Genomic DNA, 21,055 nt, shown 5'->3' on the forward strand with positions numbered 1-21,055 from the left:
GTGTGTGTGTGTGTGACCCCCCATTAAGGGGTAGGCAGGGAAAAGATGGAGACAGAAAGGATGGAAGGGAATGAGGTCAGAAATCTTCGCTCCAGCTTTAAGGCTGGCTAGGCAAGCCATAAGTGGGGACCACTCTCTACCTTCTGTATCTGCAGTGTTGGGTTGGCACTGTCTCTCTGGTTCTTTAGTTCTCAGGCCCCCCCCCCGACCCCCATCTCTCTCCTGCCCACCACCAACACACATTCATCTGCATGGCCCACAACTATGTCTCTGTTCTTTTGAAAATAAAACCGTTTCTGTTTAACAGCGACCTAATTACAGAAAAAGCTGATTGTCAAAGTTAATATGTGTGAATACCACACAGTACAAAATGTAGAATTAATGTTACATTTCATCTCTATTGTAGCTGCAAGCCTTAGTCCGCAGCCACAGTGGGGGCAGGCTTTTGCAATGTGGGAGCCAACTACAGGTCCAGGCCTGTTCTTCCACCTATGGACTTTAAATGGGCAGCATCCACAAATCCTCCAGACTGCCAGTCTTCTGGGGTGCTTCTTGTTCCCAAGAGGATAGTAATTATCACTATCCCCGGATGGCTTTAAAAAAAAATTAGAATGAAGTAGTGGTCAACCTAGGATGATCAATCAAGCGACATTTGGTTGTCTGGAACCAAGAAAAAAGAAAAGTCTGGAAGGCCAAAGGATGGGAAGTGGCAAAGGAAGACTACGATTCCCATCGTGCGCCGGGGCAGGGACGCCTGCGCACTGCGCGCCGGTTGCCCATGCGGCCCTAGGGCTGGGAGCGCGGCGCCGCTCCGCTGCGGGGGAGGCCATGGCGGAACCTTCCCAGGCCCCAAACCCGGCCCCGGCAGCGCAGCCCCGGCCCCTTCAGTCCCCGGCCCCGGCCCCAACTTCGACTCCTGCGCCCAGTCCGGCTTCAGCACCCACTCCGGCTCCTACTCCGGCACCAGCTCCTGCCCCAGCTGCAGCCCCAGCCGGGAGCACAGGGACTGGGGGGGCCGGGGTAGGAAGTGGGGGGGATCCGGCTCGACCTGGCCTGAGCCAGCAGCAGCGCGCTAGCCAGAGGAAGGCGCAAGTCCGGGGGCTGCCGCGTGCCAAGAAGCTTGAGAAACTAGGGGTCTTCTCAGCTTGCAAGGTGGGGGCGGGGCCTAGGGCGAAAGGGGCGGGGCTTGGGGCATCCAAGGGCTGGGGTGGGAATGGGGGGCGAAGCTCTAGCCCTAGAGCCGCTCTGCGCTTGGGGTACAGGATCAGCTGACTGATCCTTCCGCCTCCAGGCCAATGAAACCTGCAAGTGTAATGGCTGGAAAAACCCCAAGCCCCCCACCGCACCCCGCATGGACCTTCAGCAACCAGCTGCCAACCTGAGCGAGTTGTGCCGTAGTTGTGAGCACCCCTTGGGTAAGGCAGGCACCATCTTTGGAGCTGGGGCGGAGGGCAGGAGGCAGGTCTTGCTTGAACTGGGTGATATAAGTACTCCAAAGCTTCTTAGAGAAACCAGAGACTTTCTAAGGAAAAATTGGGTAGAGAATAAATGTGAATGTCCCATGGAAGGAAAAAAAGAAATCTGCCTTCCCAGAAGAAGCAGGGAGCTACCAAGGGCTGATGGGAGAACTGAGAACACTGGGTCTCCCTGTCTGTCAAGAATTGGAGAATCAAAGGTGTGTCTCAGGTAGTTAGGAGTACGTACAGGAATCAAGCCCCGTGGGGCTTGTCTGTTCTTCGCAACCCTAATGTAACCGTCTTGCAGCGGACCATGTCTCCCACCTGGAGAATGTGTCAGAGGACGAGATTAATCGGCTCTTGGGAATGGTAGTCGATGTGGAAAATCTGTTCATGTCTGTTCACAAGGAAGAGGACACGGACACCAAACAGGTCTATTTCTACCTCTTCAAGGTGAGCTTTCACAGAGTAAAGATAGTGAAGCTTTGGTGTGTGTTGGGGATCTTTCTCTCAGAGCTCTGCTACCCCTATTTCTCCCCATCCCTCTTCCTTACAGCTCCTGCGGAAATGCATCCTGCAGATGACCCGGCCAGTGGTGGAGGGGTCCCTAGGCAGCCCCCCATTTGAGAAGCCTAACATTGAGCAGGTAGGACAGGCGTGCAGCAGGATTAAAGGCGCCTTAAGAGGGTGGAGAGTCTGTTTTACTTCCTCAAGCTGAGAACAGGAGAGAAGTTGGAGGAAGGGAGGGACATGGTGTTTGCTGACCTCAGGGTGGTTGTGGAAGTTGGAAGGGTCAGAGGTTCTCTTCAGAGCCCCTCCCATTTGAGATGCCTCTGCTGGCTGTTCACACCTCCTCCTGATTTTTGTCCCCTCCTTACTCCTCAGGGTGTACTGAACTTTGTGCAGTACAAGTTTAGCCACCTGGCCCCCCGAGAGCGGCAGACCATGTTTGAGCTCTCAAAGATGTTTCTGCTTTGCCTTAACTACTGGAAGCTGGAGACACCTGCTCAGTTCCGGCAGCGATCCCAGTCTGAGGATGTCGCTACCTACAAGGTCAATTATACCAGGTAAGCCCAGGCAGAGCCTCACAGGGGATGCTTGTACAGCCAGTCCGGTGGTCCCCATCCTCACCTACCACTCCACGTCCCCCAGATGGCTCTGTTACTGCCACGTGCCCCAGAGCTGTGACAGCCTCCCCCGATATGAGACTACCCACGTGTTTGGCCGAAGCCTTCTGCGGTCCATTTTCACCGTCACCCGCCGGCAGTTACTGGAAAAATTTCGGGTGGAGAAGGACAAACTGGTGCCTGAGAAGAGAACTCTCATCCTCACTCACTTCCCCAAGTAAGGCTCGGTCTAGCCTGTTGGGATTTTGCCCCAAATTCATGTCCTTGCTGTTGTCCCCTTTTTTCCAGGAAGGCTTCCTGGATTGGTCCCTCTTCTCCATCCATGGGCCTTCTGGGATCTGGGTGTCTACCTGGCAGATTTGCCCATGGCCCAGAAGCTACTTGCTAGTATGTGCTAGTCTGGGGATGGCAGGTACATGGCCCAAGCTAACGCTACCCCCTTTCAATTCCCTGATAGATAGATTGTTACTAATAGTTTCCTATGGGCACCTGGATACAGCTTCAGAGCCCCTCCTACCACAGTGCTCCGAGAAGTCAGAGTTTACTTTTGAGGTGAAGCCGTTACCCATCTCTGTGCTCGTCCTTTCTCTATATGTTTGCCTCTGTTGTGCCACATCTTCTTCCCATTTGAATCTGGGAACAAGCTTGTGGGAGCAAGGGGTGGCAAGATTGGGTCATTCTAGAACAATTTGATAAAGAGGAGACTAAGGCAATTCAGGTGACTGGGTGCCCTGTCTAGCCACACAGCATATGATGGCATTAGCTCAGACCTGTTCTCCTCGGCCATATATCATGACAGAAATGGGTCTCTAATCTCTATCCTGGTTGTGTGCTGTCCTGAACAGGAGAGGACCCGATCCCCACTCAACATACTGAGCTTTCCCAGACAGCAGAAGCTGCTGTCTCCTCCCGCCCACTGAGAACAGGCTCTGTCTGTCTGTCTGGCCTCTTATGCCTCTGGGGTCTGGCCCAGGTTACTCCTAATTGAAGGCTGGAGTGGTGGGACAGTTGTTCTCTCCCTACAGGTTCCTGTCCATGCTTGAGGAAGAAATCTACGGGGCAAATTCTCCCATCTGGGAGTCGGGCTTCACCATGCCACCTTCAGAGGGAACACAGCTGGTGCCCCGGCCAGGTAAGTGGCACAATAGCTCTACAGGGTCTGCTTAGCTGCTCTGGCCTGCTGCCTCTGGGATGGCAGTGGGTGGGGTATGGTAGCAGTGGGAAGATACCTTGGGGCTCAGATAGGACTGAGAGGGCCTGGATGCTTCTGAAGGCCTGGCCATGCCCTCCACTCCCTGTCCTTGATTTCTTCTCTCTTGCAGCCACAGTCAGTGCAACAGTTGTACCCAGCACCCCAATCTTCAGTCCTTCCATGGGTGGAGGCAGCAACAGTGCCCTGAGCCTAGATTCCACAGGGGCCGAGCCCATGCCAGGTGGGTACTTGACCACTGGCCACTGGCCCACATTCACCCTTCCCTCCACATTTCCTGCTTTCCCAGGGTGATCCTGTCTCCCTCCCCAGCAGGAGAGAAGAGGAAGCTTCCTGAGAACCTGACCCTGGAGGATGCTAAACGGCTCCGAGTGATGGGCGACATTCCCATGGAACTGGTCAACGAGGTCATGCTGACTATCACTGACCCCGCTGCCATGCTGGGGCCTGAGGTAGGCAGCCCAACCTGCCAATGTGTGGGGGAAGGGATCCCCACCTCCCTGAAGCCCTTGCTTAACACCCTTCTTCCGTCTAGACGAGCCTGCTTTCGGCCAACGCAGCTCGAGATGAAACGGCTCGCCTGGAAGAGCGCCGAGGAATCATTGAATTCCACGTCATTGGCAACTCTCTGACGCCCAAGGCCAACCGGCGTGTGCTGCTCTGGCTGGTGGGGCTGCAGAATGTCTTCTCCCACCAGCTTCCACGAATGCCCAAGGAATATATTGCCCGCCTCGTCTTTGACCCGTGAGTCCCCAGGCTCTCCAGCCCCAGGGCACCCTGGCTTCCCTGTCCTATCACACTAGACACTCTCCTAATTCCAAGGCTCCTTCTTTCAGGATTCCCTCCCCTCTGTTCTTATCCCTGATGACACTTCCCTCTTTCAGGGCTGAGGGACCTGGGGAGCAAGGAGAGGACAGGTGAGTTCCATGACATGTCCCCTCTCTCTTAGGAAGCATAAGACCCTGGCCTTGATCAAGGATGGGCGGGTCATCGGTGGGATTTGCTTCCGCATGTTTCCCACTCAGGGCTTCACGGAAATCGTCTTCTGTGCTGTCACCTCAAATGAGCAGGTCAAGGTGAGCACAGTGCCCCTGACCATGACCCCGTTCTGCCACCTGCCTTTGAATATGAACCAAGCCAGCCAAAATGGCAGGATATCTGTGCCCCAGCCATTCTTGTATCAACCAGATATTTCCTCATACTTCCACAGGGTGCCAGCTTTACCTTGATAACTGATCATTGAGAAAACTGGTTTGTTGGTTTTTTGGTTTTTTTTGTTTTTTGTTTTTTTTTTTTTTAATGTACCACGCTGGGCAGTAGTGCTGCATGCCTTTAATCCAAGCACTGGAGAGGCAGAGACGGGCGGATCTCTCTGAATTCGAGGCCAGCCTCATCTACAGTTTGAGCTCCAGGACAGGCAGGACTGCACAGAGAAACTCTGTTATGGAAACAACAAAAAAGGGATGTCATTCTGAGGGCTAGGGAGATAGTTCATTTGGTAAAGTGTAAATATGAAGGCCTTCATTTGATACCACCACATTAAATAATAATAATAAAATATAATAATAACAATCAGCAGGGCATGGTGGTGCACACTTTTGATCCCAGCACTCAGGAGGACGAGGCAGAGGCAAGGCCAGCCGTCTACAGAGAGAGTTCCAGGACAGCCAGGGCTACACAGAGAAACCCTGTCTTGAAGAAACAAACAAGAAAAAGTACCCAAATCAGCAATGATTTTTTTTTTCTGATGTTGGGATAGAATGCAGGGCCCTGTGCACACTGGGCAAAAGTGCTCTGTCACTGAGTTCTCCCAGCAATCAGTATTTTATGTTAACCTTAGGGACTTTGTGTTTCAGAGAGGGGCTCAACCAGCCTTAAGCACACTGTGTAATCCAGGGGGACCTTAGACATGTGATCCTCTTCTCCCTGCCTCCAGATTGCTGGGGTTACAGGTGTGCTCCACCACACCAGGTCTTATCCTTTGCTGGGGATTGAACCCCAGTCTTTGTGCACTCTGAGCAGGCATTCTACTGACTGAGCTCCACCCCAAGGCAGCACTTAAAGTGAACCGTGGTTTCTTTGCAGGAGGGTTTACATACCCTGGGGAGTTAATAGTTCCAGCTTCGGTCTTTTTTCACAACAAGCTACTTTTGGGCTTTTCGTTCTCCTGTTTTGGGGTACATTGTATAGTCCTGATGTGAATCAGCCTCTGTGACCCCTTTCTCTTCTCCCCCTTTTTCTAAAACCCCAGGTCTGGGCTGACAGCTGTGTTGGGTTGGAGGCCAGCTCTGCTGTGTCCGTGGTCCACTGACCTCAGACTGTCCTTTATGTAGCTGGCTTTCAGGGGTTTTTTTTGGTGTTGTTTTTCCTGTGAAATGAGGCTTTTAATACCTATGTGGGCTAGTTGGCAAATGGGTCTTTGAAGAATCAAGCGCTGAATCTGGCCCTGAACAAGCACCTAGAAATTCTTCACTTTCTCTCCATAAACTCTGAACCTCTGCTGCCACCTGTCCTCTCCGCCTTGGCTTCCCCATCTCCTTTCCAGCCTGTTCCATCTCCCTCCACAGGGCTATGGCACCCACCTGATGAACCACCTAAAAGAGTACCACATCAAACACAGCATCCTTTACTTTCTCACCTATGCTGATGAATATGCCATCGGCTACTTCAAAAAGCAGGTAAGCCTTGGTCTCGCCGTACCTGCCACCTGGGGCCCTGATTGTGTGCACAGCGTCCAGTAGTAGAGTCCCTTTTGGTCCCCTATTGCACCTGGCATGGGTGAGGAAGTGCTTCCCATCCTGTCTTCTTACCTGTGGCCACCTAGTAAAGAACAAGGCCAGGGATTGGAAGGTCATTTTGGGGACTGGAGGTGAGGAGCAGCCGGCCTGGAGCCTTTGCAGGGGCAGGCGGAGTTCTCACACTGTCGCCCGGATGTTCAGAGATGTGAGAGGGGACCTGCTACACGCTGTCTCTCAGTTCCTCCTGGAGAAGCGGCTGTGGTTATTGGAGAATCCTTGCTGATGGATTGGGTCTTAACTCTGCACACATCTAGGGCTTCTCCAAGGACATCAAGGTGCCCAAGAGCCGCTATCTGGGCTACATCAAGGACTATGAAGGAGCGACACTGATGGAGTGTGAGCTAAATCCCCGCATCCCCTACACAGAGCTGTCCCACATCATCAAGAAACAGAAAGAGGTGCACATGTGTCTCCGTAGGGATTTCGTGGGTGTGCACTGGGGAGTTAATGTACAGAGACAATGTAGTATGTGTAATGTATATGTGTGGTGGAGACAGGCCAGCTCTTAGGTTCCTGCCCTGCCTCTTAGAAAAAGCCAAAAGTTACCATTTACTGACCATGGTCTTGGGGGTGATTGGGCCTGAGTTGGCCCCTCAGACCCTTGCTTCCTCAGATCATCAAGAAGTTGATTGAGCGCAAACAGGCACAGATCCGCAAGGTCTACCCTGGACTCAGCTGCTTCAAAGAGGGAGTGAGGCAGATCCCTGTGGAGAGCGTCCCTGGCATTCGTGAGCAGGGGTCTTGGCTGGAGGGCAGAAGGGCGTTCTCAGGACATGGGCAGGTATTCTGAGGGATGTTTTTTTCCCCCTTTACAGGAGAGACAGGCTGGAAGCCACTGGGAAAGGAGAAGGGGTAAGTGCTCAATCAAGGGGAATGATCATGGGAATGGGGGCGGGGCAGAAGGGACCAGACCTCAGACTTGGTATCTCTCATTTCCAGCAAGGAGCTTAAGGACCCTGACCAGCTGTATACGACCCTCAAAAACCTGCTGGCTCAGATCAAGGTGGGAGGCCAAGATCCTCTTGTCAGTAACTGAAGTGGGTGGCAGTCTTCAGTTGGGCACTGAATACTGGGCCTGTCCTCAGTTCATCTGTTCTCTCTAGTCACACCCCAGTGCCTGGCCCTTCATGGAACCTGTGAAGAAGTCAGAGGCTCCTGACTACTACGAGGTTATCCGCTTCCCCATTGGTGAGGACCCTCGTATTCATTTCCCATGTGCCCCCAGTCCACTCCTGTCTGCACTGAGTCAGGTACCCACCATGGTGGGCAGCCCCAGTTACATCCCTTCACCTCTTAAAGTCATGTGCCTTCTCCCTTGTGACCCAGACCTGAAGACCATGACAGAACGGTTGCGCAGTCGCTACTATGTGACCCGGAAACTCTTTGTAGCTGACCTGCAGCGGGTCATAGCCAACTGCCGGGAGTACAATCCCCCAGACAGTGAATATTGCCGCTGCGCCAGTGCCCTGGAGAAGTTCTTCTACTTCAAGCTCAAAGAAGGAGGGCTCATCGACAAGTAGTCCCCAGCTGGCATCTGCAGTGTCCACCTCCATCTCATCAGATCTGTTTGGGTGCTCCTGGCCCCCCTCGCCCCGACTCAGCAGGAGAAACTCCAGCCAGGGGCCCCAGATCTTGCAGACTTTTCAGCCAGCAGGCGCTCACTCCCAAGCCTGCAGCTCTCTTCCCACCTTCATTGCATCCGACCTTGGGGAGATGTCTGGTGTGGGGCCAGGGGATGAACTGCTGGTCCTTATAGAGCCATGCAGGCTGAGCATCCCAAGTCTGGTCCTGGTGCCTGGTTCCCGGGGCCAGGACTATTCAGTGAGTAGCCTCGACATGGAAACGGCCCAGACTGGAGGAACTATAAGGGGCCTCGGCTCGTCCTACACTGTTGTCCATCTGTCCCCCAAGGTTGGGGGCAGGAGGACCATTCATTCCTTGGCATTAATCCCTTGGAGGGAACAATAAAGCTTTTTTTTTCCCCCGTGTGATTGGTTTTTTTTTTTTGGGGGGGGGGGGTGTGTCGGTGTTCAGCTTCTTAATTAGCAAACTGATCTTCTCCCCTCCAGTCCTTCCCCTTCTAACCTGGAAGCCTAACTTCAGGCTACAGTGGTGCCACTGACCCCTGCAATATACAGTGGGGTGATGGACCTGGCTGACTGCCATCCCTCATCTCTTCTGCTCCAATAGCTTCCAGCCTGTCTCACCTACAAAGGGAAAGCAAGAGCGTGTCCTTAATACCTGCCTTGTTCCCTGACTCCTGATCCAGGAAACAGGCAGCCAAGGTCAGCACCTCCAGACCTTAAGCTCAGACCAGGAGCAGGGTTACTGACGGCTGTAAAAACAGATGAAGTAGAGAACCCAGAAGTAATGCTGGCCCATTCCCATCAGTATTTCCCTTGCCAATCTTCAATTGTTTTTTTTTTTGGTGGCTGGGCTGGGCTCCAGCTCTGTCTGGCTCCTCCCCTTGTTTCAGTTTCATTTCATTTCTGTTCACTGAGCTGCCAGCCCCAGCTTTCCAGAGCTTCAGAAACCTCAGACCAGTCGGCTACTCTTCCAAACCCCATCCTAATCCTGTCGAGTACAGATTCCAGGTAGGTATCTATGAGTTCTTGACTAAGAACAGCCTCTGCAGCTAACTGGCCTGGCCGGGAGGAAGGGGAGGGTACGTGTTCTGATCCCTCTGCCATTCCAGAATGGAGCTGCGACCCTACCAGTGGGAAGTGATCTTACCTGCTCTGGAGGGCAAGAATATCATTATATGGCTGCCCACTGGTGCTGGGAAGACCCGGGCAGCTGCCTTTGTGGCCAAGCGGCATCTAGAGACAGTAGACAGAGGGAAGGTGGTGGTACTGGTCAACAGGGTGAGTGCTCTGCCCTTCCCGAAGTGGGGTCTCTTAGCTCATCTCTTCAGGACTACAGTTCTGCCAGGTCTTCTCACCTTGGTTCAGGAGATGGCTGGGTCCTGAACCATGTCCTGACATCTTGCTCCTCCCAGCTTCCCCCATCCCAACTCCCAACAACTGCCATTTCCCACCCCCACCCCAATCCAGGTTCTCTCCATTATTCTTCACTCCCAGGTACACCTAGTGAGCCAGCATGCTGAGGAGTTCAGGCGCATGTTGGATAAACACTGGACCATAACAACCCTGAGTGGGGACATGGGATCACGAGCTGGCTTTGGCCTAATGGCTCGGAGCCATGACCTGCTCATCTGTACAGCAGAGTTGTTGCACCTGGCACTGAACAGCTCTGAGGAGGATGAGCGTGTAGAGCTCACAGGTGAGGGGAAAAAAAAAAAAAAACAAACAAAAAAAAAAAAACACGTGTTCCTGGGCAAATAAGTCCCCTTCCTCCAGCTGAGCCTCAGTTTTCTAATCTGTAAGTTGGAGATAAATTATTCCTACCTGCTCCTTGCCTGAGACTCAGCCCAAAGTAGGGTAGGGAAGGGAAGAGGAAGTCTTCAGACAAGAATGGGGACTTCACAAAATTGCCCGGGAGGAAGAAGTGCCAGCTGCTTACAACTGTCTCTCATGTGCCCCCAGAATTCTCGCTGATTGTGGTGGACGAGTGTCACCACACCCACAAGGACACCGTCTACAATACCATCTTGAGCCGGTACCTAGAACATAAGCTGAAGAAGGCAAAGCCCCTTCCCCAGGTCCTGGGTCTCACAGCCTCCCCAGGCACTGGAGGGGCCACCAAGCTCCAAGGAGCCATTGACCACATTCTACAGGTCAACTGATCCCCTGAGCCCCTCTCACCATAGATTCTTGTCTGTCCTGCCTCCCAATCCTACCAAACATACCTTTCATACTGTGGCTACACTGGTCTCTTCGACTATCTTGAGCATATGAGGTTTGTGGGACCCTTTGAGCTTACTAGTCCTTTTGCCTGGAATGCCATTGCTTTTGAACCTCCATCAGATTCCTTCCCACCATTCAGCAAACTGCCCTGTCATTGTCACAGTCTCCCCTGGCCATCCCCACCACTCTGTCATAGAGCTAGTTTTCACTATTTAATTGTTTTTGGAGTTTGTTCATACTACAAACTGGAAGCTGTTTGAACTAGGAACTATGAAAATGAGAACTGCTTTTTTTCTTTCTTTCTTTAAAGATTAATTATGCGTACAAGTTCTGCCTGCATGTACGCCTACAGGCCAGAAGAGGGCACCAGATATCATGGTCATGAACCACCATGTCATTGCTGAGACTTGAACTCAGGACCTCTGGAAGAGCAGTCAGTGCTCTTAACCTCTGAGTCATCTCTCCAGCCCTCTTTGTTATTTTCAATAGTTTCTTCATGGTCATTTGAATCTAAGTTCCTCTCTCATCAATTCGGGAGTATTAGTGACTCACAGGACACAGACTTATTGAAATGAATCTCAACTTCCAGTGGCCCTGCCTCAGGCTTTCCTGTCCTCAAATTTCTTGTCCCTCAAATTCTGCCTGGCTCCTCTTTCAGTGATGCCTTTCTGTTGCCTCTAGCTCTGTGCAAATTTGGATACCTGGCGCATCATGTCACCAAAGAATTGCTGCTCCCAGCTGCTGGAGCAAAACCCAAAACCCTGCAAGCAGTATGACCTCTGCCAAAGGCGCGCAAAGGTGTGTGAGGGGGCACAGGGCAGCCTGGGGGTCTGGTGCTGAGTTAGGGCACCTAGACTTGGACCCTGACTCCACCTTCCCCAGCTCTTGTCGCTTCAGTCCCCTTGCCTATCCCTCTGTTGCTCCAACCTGCCTTTTCTGTGCTCCAAGGCACCTGCAGCCCAAGTCCATAGCCTACTGTTCACATTGGCTCATGGTACTGCCAAGCTGTACATGAAGCTGGGGTGCTTGGTGTTGAGGCTGGACCAGTTCTGTTCTTTAGTAATGACACTCACTGATGTCTATAAACAGGGCTGACCCAGGGCTCTCTGCATCTCTGTGCCCAGGCCACAAGGCAAAGGTATAAATGTAGGTGAGACAATAGAAGCTTCATACAGGGATCTGATCCCTGTCTCCAGCCAGGATACTTCACACCCAGAGCTTTGAAGTTCTCGCTCTCAAGGAAATGCACTGAGTCCTACATAGTACCTAACATAGTGCCCTCATCCCCTCACTCCTTCTTACTCAGGATCCTTTTGGAGACTTGCTTAAAAAGCTTATGAACCAAATCCACCAACAACTAGAGATGCCTGACCTGAAGCAGCAATTTGGAACCCAGATGTATGAGCAGCAAGTGGTACAGTTGTGCAAGAATGGTGAGAGGGGCAGCTTGTGAGCCTGTCTGGGCGGAGCTTTTAGGGGTGGAAAAGCCTCCAAATTGACCCTGCACCTCTTCCCTGCAGCGGCAGAGGCTGGCCTCCAGGAACAGCGGGTGTATGCGCTGCATTTGCGGCGCTACAATGATGCGCTATTTATCCACGATACTGTCCGTGCGTGGGATGCTCTTGACATGTTGCAAGATTTCTACGACAGAGAACGTGCCACCAAAACACAGATGGTGCATGCTGAACGCTGGCTGCTGGAGCTGTTTGATGGTGAGGCACAACAGGGTCAGAACTGCTTGAGAGCTTAAGGTCATTTGTAGCTGGGCAGCTACCTCGACCCAGGGAGGGTCCTGGGTCTCTATTTTCCTAACTAAACCCCAATGCTGCTAGTATGGCAAACTTGTTTCCTCAAGTGTGACAGTTTGCAATAAATAAAACTAAGTCGGGTTATTAGCAGAGATATTTTAATTTTTTATGGTTTACTGAAACCATTGTATGTATATGTCACCCTTTTTTTAAAAAATTTTTTTTAAGATTTTTTAATTTATTTTACATGATGAGTACACTGTCTCTGTCTTCAGACACACCAGAAGAGGGCATTGGATCCCATTACAGATGGTTGTGAGCCACCATGTGGGTGCTGGGAATGTACCACAGCAGCACATGTGGAGGTCAGAAGACAACTTTTAGAAGTTTGTTTTCTCTTTCTAGTGTGGGTGCCAGGGATTGGACTCAGGTTGTCAGGCTTAGTAGCAAATGCTTTTTCTTTTTCTTTTTCTTTTTTTTGGTTTTTCGAGACAGGGTTTCTCTGTGTAGCCCTGGCTGTCCTGGAACTCACTCTGTAGACCAGGCTGGCCTCGAACTCAGAAATCCGCCTGCCTCTGCCTCCCAAGTGCTGGGATTAAAGGCGTGCGCCACCACCGCCCGGCTGCAAATGCTTTTTCTTTCTGAACCAGTTTGCCAGCCCTCAACAAAGATATTTTAAAACATAGACTATAACAGGACTCTCTCAGACCCACCAGTGATATAAAGAATCACACAGAGGCTTTTTAATATTTTAAAGCTTAGGCCTTTTAGTTAGGGCAGGTCCCTCAGCCAGTTACCTAGCTTAGCACGACTAATGCTGGCATTATGTCCTACCATGTGGCTAGCCCTACTGCTCTGCTTCCCTCTGGTCCATTGACCTCTGTGTCCACTGCTGAGTCTCTTGTGTTTCTTCTTCTTCCTGTCTGTCTGTCTGTCTGTCTGTCTCTCTCTCTCTCTCTCTCTGAAGTTCCTCCTTCCACTTTCTGCTTTTCTGCTCAGCTGTTGGCCATAAAACTTGTTATTACAGCCAATCAACTACAAATAAAATTCTAGATTGCCTCTAGGCTAGTGAGGAAAGACGACATTGTATGCTGGGAAAGCATACATTATAAAATATGAGGCCGGAGATGAGCCGTAGAAATAACAGTACCAAGCTCAGCTCTCTGCAGGTACAGAATTAACAATTGAAAATATAGAGACACACTTTCACACCATGTACCTAACACTAGGATGGCTCCATGGACCTGAATTCAAATCCCAGAAACTCACTTAAAAATCAGGTGCAGACAACTTGTCATCTCAGCCCCAGGGTACTGAGGACACCAGGATCCCTGGGGCTTGCCGATAGAGAACTCTGGTTTCAGTAGGAGACCATGTCTTTAAAAAAATTAGATGCTCAGTGGGTAAATGCCCTTGCTGTAAAACCTTTTTGACCTCAAACCATGTAAGGGGGAAGAGAAGCATGCAATCCACACCCTCTACACACATGCCGTGGTGCGTATGCCCACGAACTCATGCCATGCATGCACATGGTAATAAATAAAAATTTAAAAATGAGACTGAGCGTTATAGATGCCTGACATGCCCCCCAACATACACACAAACGCATGAACACATATTTATACACATCCCTGTCCCCACCCCCCACCCCCCAAAAAGGTGGTCCAGGAAAATCTGGCTTGAAGCTATCCTGGTGTCAGAGATCAGCTTAAAGAGCTCAAAGACCAAATGGTGGTGCACACCTTTAATTCCAGTGCTCAGGAGACAGAGGCAGTCAGACCTCTAAGTTGGGGGCCAGCCTGGTCTACAGAATAGCCAGGGCTATTACATAGAGAAGCCTGTCTCTGGAGAGAAAAAAAATGGAAGGAAAAAACCCCTCAAGGGTGGGGCTGGGATGCTAGAGAGCCTTTCAGTGATTAGAGCACTTACCTAGCATGTGCAAAGACCTAGTTCGTTTTCCCAGCATACAATGTAGTGACCCATGTGTCTTAGGGTTTTATTACTATGAAGAGACAGCATGACCAAGGCAACTCTTATAAAGGCAAACACTTCATTGGGGCTGGCTTACAGTTTCAGAGGTTCAGTCTATTATCATCATGGTGGGAAGCATGGCAGTGTGCAGGCAACGTGCAGGCAGGCGTGGCGCGCCGAAGGAGCCTAGAGTTCTACATCTCCATCTGAAGGCGGCAGGGAGAAGGCTCCCTTCCCCACTGGGTGGAGCCTGAGGATAGGAGACCTCAAAGCCGGCCTACACAGTGACACACCTCCTCTGAGGAGGCCACATCTCCTAATAGTGCCACTCCCTAGGGCCAAGCATTCAAACACATGAATCTGTGGGGGCCAAACCTATTCAAACCACCACACCATAACTGTAATCCTAGGATTTAGGAAGTGAAAGCAGGAGGAAGTGAGTTTAAAGCTAGCCTGGACTACATAAGACCCTGCCTAGAAAATTAAAACAACAGATGCAAAGGTCCTAGTGGTGGTATCGAGGGCTGCTGGTCTGGGGTTTGTGAGGGATGAATTCTATACTGAATGTCTCCTGTAAGGCTGGCCTTGAGAGTAAGTGGAAATGTGTTCTTAAAGTGTGCTTAGAACAGCTCGGGGAGTGAGGTGGCCTCTCTGCCAAAAACTCTGTCCCGTGAGCACCCTGTCCACCCAGGCCTGAGCCCTGCGCCTCTGTTTTGGTGTTTTCAGACCATAAAAGTGTGCTGGCCCGGCTAGCAGTTCAGGGTCCTGAGAATCCAAAGTTGGAGATGCTGGAAGGAATCCTACTGAAGCAGTTTGGAAGTCCTGGCCACACTCGGGGGATCATCTTCACCAGAACCCGTCAGACGGCTTCCTCCCTCCTGCTCTGGCTTCGGCAACAGCCTTGCCTACAGACTGTGGGCATCAAGCCTCAGATGCTGATTGGAGCAGGGAACACAGGCCAGAGCACACACATGACCCAGGTGTTTGGCTGCGGCTGGAGGCATTTCACAGGGGAGAAAGCGGAACAGGGTCCTCAACACAGAGATAGCAGGAAGGTTCTGGGGAAGAGGGATCGAATCTTCCTAGACTAGAGACCAGAGACCTGGGATTACATAGAGACACTCCCCAGCCCCACCCCTTTTCATTTAAGATTCCCCCTGCCTGAGAGTCCCAGGGACTGGAGTAGCAGGGACCCAAGGGCCTGGAGTAAGAAAGGGTAAGTGGTATGGCTTCTCAGGGCAGAGGATCAGGAATATGGGATCCCCTATGGGGGATAGAGGGTAGGCAGGGACTTTTAGAAAAGTCACTAGGGAAGAGGTCTACAGTCCTAGCTCAGCTGGCAGGATGCTTGCCTTACAAGCCCAAAGCCATAAACCGGGTGTGGTAGCGCAATGTAATCCTAGTGCCCAGAAGATGAAAGAGGCAATAGACACAGAGGGTCAAGATGGTTCTTGTCTACAGCAGCAAGTTCAAGGCCAGCCTGGGATATGTGGAAAATCTGTCTTTGAAAGGGAGGGAGGGAAAAGGAGGGAGAAGGAGGAGGAGAAAAAGTATCCCAGAGAATGCAGGTCACTAGAAAAGACCAGCAGGATCTTGGGGGTTAACCTTGGGACAGAGTGGGACTCTGGGTTCCCATAAACCTTTTCCTTCTCCCTGAACCCTCCAACAGAAAGACCAGCAAGAAGTGATCCAGGAGTTCAGGGATGGTATCCTGAACCTTCTAGTGGCCACAAGTGTCGCAGAGGAGGGCCTGGATATTGCTCAGTGCAACGTGGTGGTGCGCTATGGGCTCCTGACCAATGAGATCTCCATGGTCCAGGTACACTTAAGCCCTCCTCCCCACTACAGCAGCCCTGGAAGCATCCTGTATGGATCCCAGCCCACATCTCCTTCACCTTTGTCATTTTTCTCAGGCCCGGGGTCGTGCTCGAGCTGGTCAGAGTGTGTACTCCTTCCTGGCTACAGAAGGCAGTCGGGAAGTGAAACGGGAGCTAACCAATGAGGCCCTGGAAGCATTGATGGAGCAGGCAGTGGCTGCTATACAGAATATGGACCCTGATGAGTTCAAGACCAAGGTTAGCGTTAGCCTGCAGCAGCCTCTGAGAGCCTGAGACTCTGACTGCATCCACACACTCCTGGGGTCTCCTCCAGGCTCACCCAGGGAGCTTTTATACCACACAGAGAAAGATCAAGCCCACAGTAATGTTGCTAGAGAGGGCAATGCCTGACCTCTGCATGACCTTAGAAACAGGCCTTGTCCCGGGTGTGCCCTTATCCTTGGTTACAACAGCAAGTTGAAGGTCAGCTGAATTATATGAGAATTTGTCTTTTCAAAGGGTGCTGGGGGATAAGGGGGGTGGGGGTGGGGTAGGGGGACAGATTCTTTGTGTATTTGTGAGAGCCTTTCTGGAAATAGAAGGGAAACAAAGTCACAGGCAGAAGGTAAGATCCGGACAGATGATGTACTAATCTCGGAAGCAGCATCCGAAGTGTTTTCTTTAGTGCTGTTGTCTTAGTGTAATGCTGTCCCATGATAGACTCAAAAAAAGCTTTGCATGACATTTTTCAAAGGGAGAGCACAAAATTAACGAGAATGGGGAGATAGCTCAGTCAGTAAAGGGCCACACAAGCACAAGGACCTGAATTCCTAGTCCATTAAAAATCTGGGCACAGCAATGTGTTTCTGTGATCTTGACTCTGGGAAGACAAGACAGAAGGATTTCTGGGCTTGCTGGCCAGGAAGCTTCAGGTTCAGTGAGAGAACCTGTCTCAAAAAACAAGCCTTCTGAGTCTGGGTAAAAATGATCTAGGGTCTTTGGGAACTCTGGGAGCTCTCCTGAGGTTGGGTCTCTTGGTGTCCATGGCCAAGTCCTGTTCCCTGCCCTCTCCTCCAGATCCAGGACCTGCAGCTAGCAGCCCTAGTTAAGCGAGCAGCTCGTGCCGCCCATCGGGAGAGCCAGCAGAGGCAGTTCTCACCAGAGCGGGTGCAACTTCTCTGCATCAACTGTATGGTGGCTGTGGGCTACGGGAGTGACCTGCGGAAGGTGGAGGGCACCCACCACGTCAATGTGAACCCCAACTTCTCGTGAGAGCCATGGGAGGGCTTGCAGGATGCGGAGGGGCTCTTTACCGGGTATGGCATGCTAAAGAGCATTTTAGCATGCAGGGTTTATCCCCAGCCCCGGTCCACATCCCACACGCGAGGAAGCACAGGTGTGGTGTCTTGCTTAAGCTCCCATAGCCATTCTGTAAATGAAAGAGAACTGGAACTTAGGATACAAGGAATTCAGCCATGTCCTGAGTCCTTGACCCTACCTACTCTCAGGATATCAAGAAAAGTTTAACTGTCAGGTGAGGCAGCCTGTCTGTGCTGCTCGGGAGACTAGGGAGGAGAATTATTTGAGTCTGGGAGGTCAGAGTCAGCCAGGGCAACAGAAAGGCCTCCATCTCAAAAGAAAAAAGAAAAAAAAAACTGGAGCTGCTGGGTGTGGTGTGTGGAGCTTCATGTTGAGGTACCTGGGAGATGAGAGTTCAAGGTGTCACCTTTGGCTACACAGAGATTCCAGGCCAGGCTGGACTCAAAAAGAGAAGGGACCTGGCCTTCATTGTGAGTTTCAGGATAGCCAGACCCCTGTTTCAAAAAATAAATAAATAGAGAAAGAAAGAAAGAGAGAGAGAGAGAGAGAGAGAGAGAGAGAGAGAAGAGAAAAGGGGGGAGGGGAGAGCTAGGGATGAAGCTCAGATGCTAGAATGCTTATCTAGAATGCACAAAAGTCCTGGGTGGGATCCCGAGCAACTGAGTGTGGTCCACACCTGGAATCCAGCACTTAGGGGACAGAGGCAGTAAGATCAGCAATCGGGTCATGGTCACCCTCAGGTACATAGCGAGTTAGAGGCCATCTTGGGCTACGTGAGATCCTGTCTCAAAATCCAGATGACCTGAGTTTGATTCCCGAATCCCACAGTAGAAGGAAAGAGACTCCTCAAGATTATCTTCTGACCTCCACTGGAGCATGGTGGTACCCCCACACACCCAAAATTTAAACAGCTCCAGCTCTCCCTCTCCTGCTGAGCCACCTCAATCCTGCCTCCTAGACGGTCACCTTACTTCTGCTCATAACATTCATGAAGTAACTATTTATTAGACACTTCCTGTGTGTCAAGCCACGGTGCCAAAGTTCCTCACGCTGGTTCTGTCTTAGAGACCATTTCATCTAGGTAGGATAAGGAGAGTGGTGGGGTTTGAACGTGGGAAATGAGTCTAGGCAGAGGTGAGGGAGCACAGTTGCCCTGAGAGGAATAACAGTGGGGATGGGATTCAGGGTCCGAGGATGTTCTTTGGATGCAGGAACAGGCTGTGGACAGGGCAGGCTGATCCTCCTGAGGCCTAGACTTCTTGATTCTGGGAAAGTCTATATCTTTACCAGGCAGAAAGGCCAGATGTCTTGACAGGGACTTGGCTAGCTATAGGGCATGGAGTCTAGGGTTCAGGGCCTCCAGAAGGGCTCTGTCTACTCTTATCTATTTCTAGAGTCTACTATACTACCTCCCAGGAGCCTGTGGCCATTAACAAGGTCTTTAAACACTGGACACCTGGAGGAATCGTCAGATGCAGTAACTGTGGGGAGGTAAGTAAGGGGTTAGAGCCCAAGGCAAAGAGCCCTCAGCCCCAGACTCCAGAGGCCCTTGATTTGAGAAAGGAGGCCTAGCTGCGCCTTCAAGCCCTTACCCCAAGTGGGAACCTGCTGTGGGGGACCCACAGTCTGTGCTGTAGTCCCGTGTAGCTTGGTTTTTTATTATTTTGTGGGTTCTTTTTTCTTCTACCTTTCTCCACTCCTTTATCCACTCTTTCAACCCCTTAACCCTAGGTAGGAGAGAAAAAAGGATAGAGGGGGGAGAAGGGGTGACATCATCGGTAGACTACTTCCTGCTGATTAGGGCATCGAGTTCCTTGGGGCCAGTTTGATCTTCAATGTCAGAATATCTAATTTCTTTTTTTCGTCTCGTTGTATACACTGCAACCAACACCAACCAACCACCAACCAGCCATCTATTTGTGCTCTAGCATTTATATACCCTCTGAAGGGTCCCCAGATTTCCAAACGTCACCGAGCTGCAGAAACTATCTGCAGCTGTCAAAACCACACCCCTGCTAGAGCACGAAGCAAATCATAGTCAGCTGCTGTGGACAATCCGAAGCAGCCCCAAATTGCACACCTGGGGTTAAAATTAAGACATTCTTGCTCTTATTCTCTTACTCTCTTACCCTCTTGCCTCTCTGTCCCCTCCCCCACCTTCCTCTCTCTCCACGTGGTCATGGCCGGCCTCTACTTCTCTTTCCTCTTATCTCTTCTATCTTCCTCTCCCCACCTTTGCCCTTTCCCCTGAATAAACCTCCTCCCCCCTTGGGAAAAAAAAAAAAGACATTCTCATATGTCTGTGTTTTTGAAGAAACCAAAATTTTCATTATAGTCCTGTCTTAGGGAGCCCACTACATGATGGCCTCTGGTGGTAGATACAGGGCTGGTCATCACAGAAGTCCAGCTTGAGGACATAAAGCCACATGCTTCTATCTGTTCCACCACACCAGGTGTGGGGCTTCCAGATGATCTACAAATCAGTGACCTTACCGGTGCTCAAAATCAGAAGCATGCTACTGGAGACCCCTCACGGGAAGATCCAGGCCAAAAAGTGGTCCCGGGTGCCTTTCTCAATACCTGACTACGACATCCTGCAGGACTGCACCCAAAGCCTGTCTGATCTCTCTCTGGACTGACCCCTTGTGGCTGCAGTAACTGTTCCTAGGTCAAACTGCAGGGGGCAGGAGAGGCCAGCAAGCCATCCTCCTTCTCCTGGCTATCGCTCTGGTTCCCGGTTGTCTGGGTGCTCCTATGTTCTGCTCCAGAGATCTTAAACACATTGGATGGAGTTGGAAGAAGGATGCAGGAGAATTGGAATGCTCTGCTGTACTAGGAACCATAACATCCCTCCCTTGCCCAAGTACTTTTGTTTCTTTTTTTTCTTTTTGAGGCTCTTCATAAATTAAAAATGTGGTAGAGAATATGTAACCATCTTAATTTTGAAGTGTAATTGATGGAAAATAAACCTCATTAATGTGCCATGCCTCCTTCTAGTCAAGATATAGACACACCCTGGCAAGTGTCTTTGTTCCCACTGGAAGCCCTACCTTGTACCCCTCCCCACACACTTATCTGCTTGGGTAATTTTTTTTTTTTTTGAGACAGGGTTTCTCTGTATAACCAGAGCTGTCCTGGAACTCACTCTGTAGACCAGGCTGGCCTTGAACTCAGAAATCCACCTGCCTCTGCCTCCCAAGTGCTGGGATTAAAGGCATGTGCCACCACTGCCCAGTAAGCAATTCAATTTTCTTTTTCTTTTCTTTTAAAGATTTATTTACTCATGTATTTTATGTACATGAGTACTCTGTTTTCATGCATATCAGAATGGGGAATCAGATCCCATTACAGATGGTTGTAAGTCACCATGTGGTTGCTGGGAATTGAACTCAGGACCTCCGGAAGAACAGTCAGTGCTCTTAACTACTGAGCCATCTCTCCAGCCTTGCTTGGGTAATTTTTAATGTTCAAATATTACTCTTGGGACTAGAGACGAAGCTCAGTTGTTAGAGTGCTTGCCTACCATGTGCAAAGCCCAGGGTTTGATGCCCAGAACTGCATAGGCCAACATGGGTAGTGCCTGCCTGGAATCCAAACACTACAGGGGTAGAGACAGGAGGATGCTCTGATGAGATCTTTTATTGGCTAAAGTATTGCCTACAAGCCTGACTGACTGAGTTCAATCCCTAGACCGACTTGGTGGAAGGTGAGGCCCACCAAGTTGTCTCTCTGGCCTCCTCACAGGCACCCTAATGTACTCATGTACTCACACACTCGCATGTGTGCACACATGCTCACACA

The 21,055-nt window shown here is 50.9% G+C and overlaps 2 protein-coding genes across 4 annotated transcripts; both read left to right on the forward strand.

The window, feature by feature from the left end:
• The first annotated feature begins 746 nt into the window (after positions 1-746).
• Positions 747-8,580, forward strand: Kat2a (lysine acetyltransferase 2A). 2 transcript variants are annotated; one of them, XM_034506535.2, is made up of 18 exons: positions 747-1,152; positions 1,292-1,415; positions 1,765-1,910; positions 2,014-2,103; positions 2,343-2,524; positions 2,610-2,801; positions 3,610-3,716; positions 3,907-4,017; positions 4,107-4,246; positions 4,330-4,538; positions 4,744-4,870; positions 6,362-6,472; positions 6,847-6,990; positions 7,206-7,320; positions 7,408-7,444; positions 7,532-7,595; positions 7,696-7,780; positions 7,919-8,580. In XM_034506535.2, the coding sequence occupies exons 1-18, from the start codon at positions 829-831 to the stop codon at positions 8,110-8,112; spliced, it is 2,502 nt and encodes an 833-aa protein (XP_034362426.1). In that variant the 5' UTR covers positions 747-828; the 3' UTR covers positions 8,113-8,580. The 2 variants fall into 2 exon arrangements, with proteins under 2 accessions (XP_034362426.1, XP_034362427.1); XM_034506536.2 differs by having other exon boundaries at positions 4,110-4,246.
• Positions 8,581-9,043: 463 nt separating this feature from the next.
• Dhx58 (DExH-box helicase 58) lies at positions 9,044-20,236 on the forward strand. 2 transcript variants are annotated; one of them, XR_013111012.1, is made up of 13 exons: positions 9,044-9,186; positions 9,288-9,456; positions 9,673-9,874; positions 10,138-10,328; positions 11,080-11,196; positions 11,705-11,831; positions 11,919-12,110; positions 14,844-15,097; positions 15,787-15,936; positions 16,031-16,192; positions 17,012-17,250; positions 18,649-18,745; positions 19,708-19,793. XR_013111012.1 is itself a non-coding variant. In XM_034504306.2 (13 exons), exons 2-13 carry the CDS (start codon positions 9,289-9,291, stop codon positions 19,891-19,893), a joined length of 2,037 nt encoding a protein of 678 aa, XP_034360197.1. In that variant the 5' UTR covers positions 9,044-9,186; position 9,288; the 3' UTR covers positions 19,894-20,236. The 2 variants fall into 2 exon arrangements, 1 of the variants encoding a protein (XP_034360197.1); XM_034504306.2 differs by having other exon boundaries at positions 17,012-17,202; positions 19,708-20,236.
• Positions 20,237-21,055: the final 819 nt, after the last annotated feature.

This window comes from Arvicanthis niloticus, chromosome 6 (assembly GCF_011762505.2).
Source record: "Arvicanthis niloticus isolate mArvNil1 chromosome 6, mArvNil1.pat.X, whole genome shotgun sequence".
Classification (NCBI taxonomy): Eukaryota; Metazoa; Chordata; class Mammalia; order Rodentia; family Muridae; genus Arvicanthis; species Arvicanthis niloticus.

Excerpts from the sequence above, each read along its gene's own strand:
- Kat2a (XM_034506535.2), top strand. The coding sequence starts at position 829 with ATGGCGGAACCTTCCCAGGCCCCAAACCCGGCCCCGGCAGCGCAGCCC. Across the intron at positions 1,153-1,291 it reads GGGTCTTCTCAGCTTGCAAG|GCCAATGAAACCTGCAAGTG; the intron begins GTGGGGGCGGGG and ends TTCCGCCTCCAG. Across the intron at positions 1,911-2,013 it reads TCTATTTCTACCTCTTCAAG|CTCCTGCGGAAATGCATCCT; the intron begins GTGAGCTTTCAC and ends TCTTCCTTACAG.
- Dhx58 (XM_034504306.2), top strand. The coding sequence starts at position 9,289 with ATGGAGCTGCGACCCTACCAGTGGGAAGTGATCTTACCTGCTCTGGAG. Across the intron at positions 10,329-11,079 it reads CCATTGACCACATTCTACAG|CTCTGTGCAAATTTGGATAC; the intron begins GTCAACTGATCC and ends TGTTGCCTCTAG. Across the intron at positions 12,111-14,843 it reads GCTGCTGGAGCTGTTTGATG|ACCATAAAAGTGTGCTGGCC; the intron begins GTGAGGCACAAC and ends TGGTGTTTTCAG.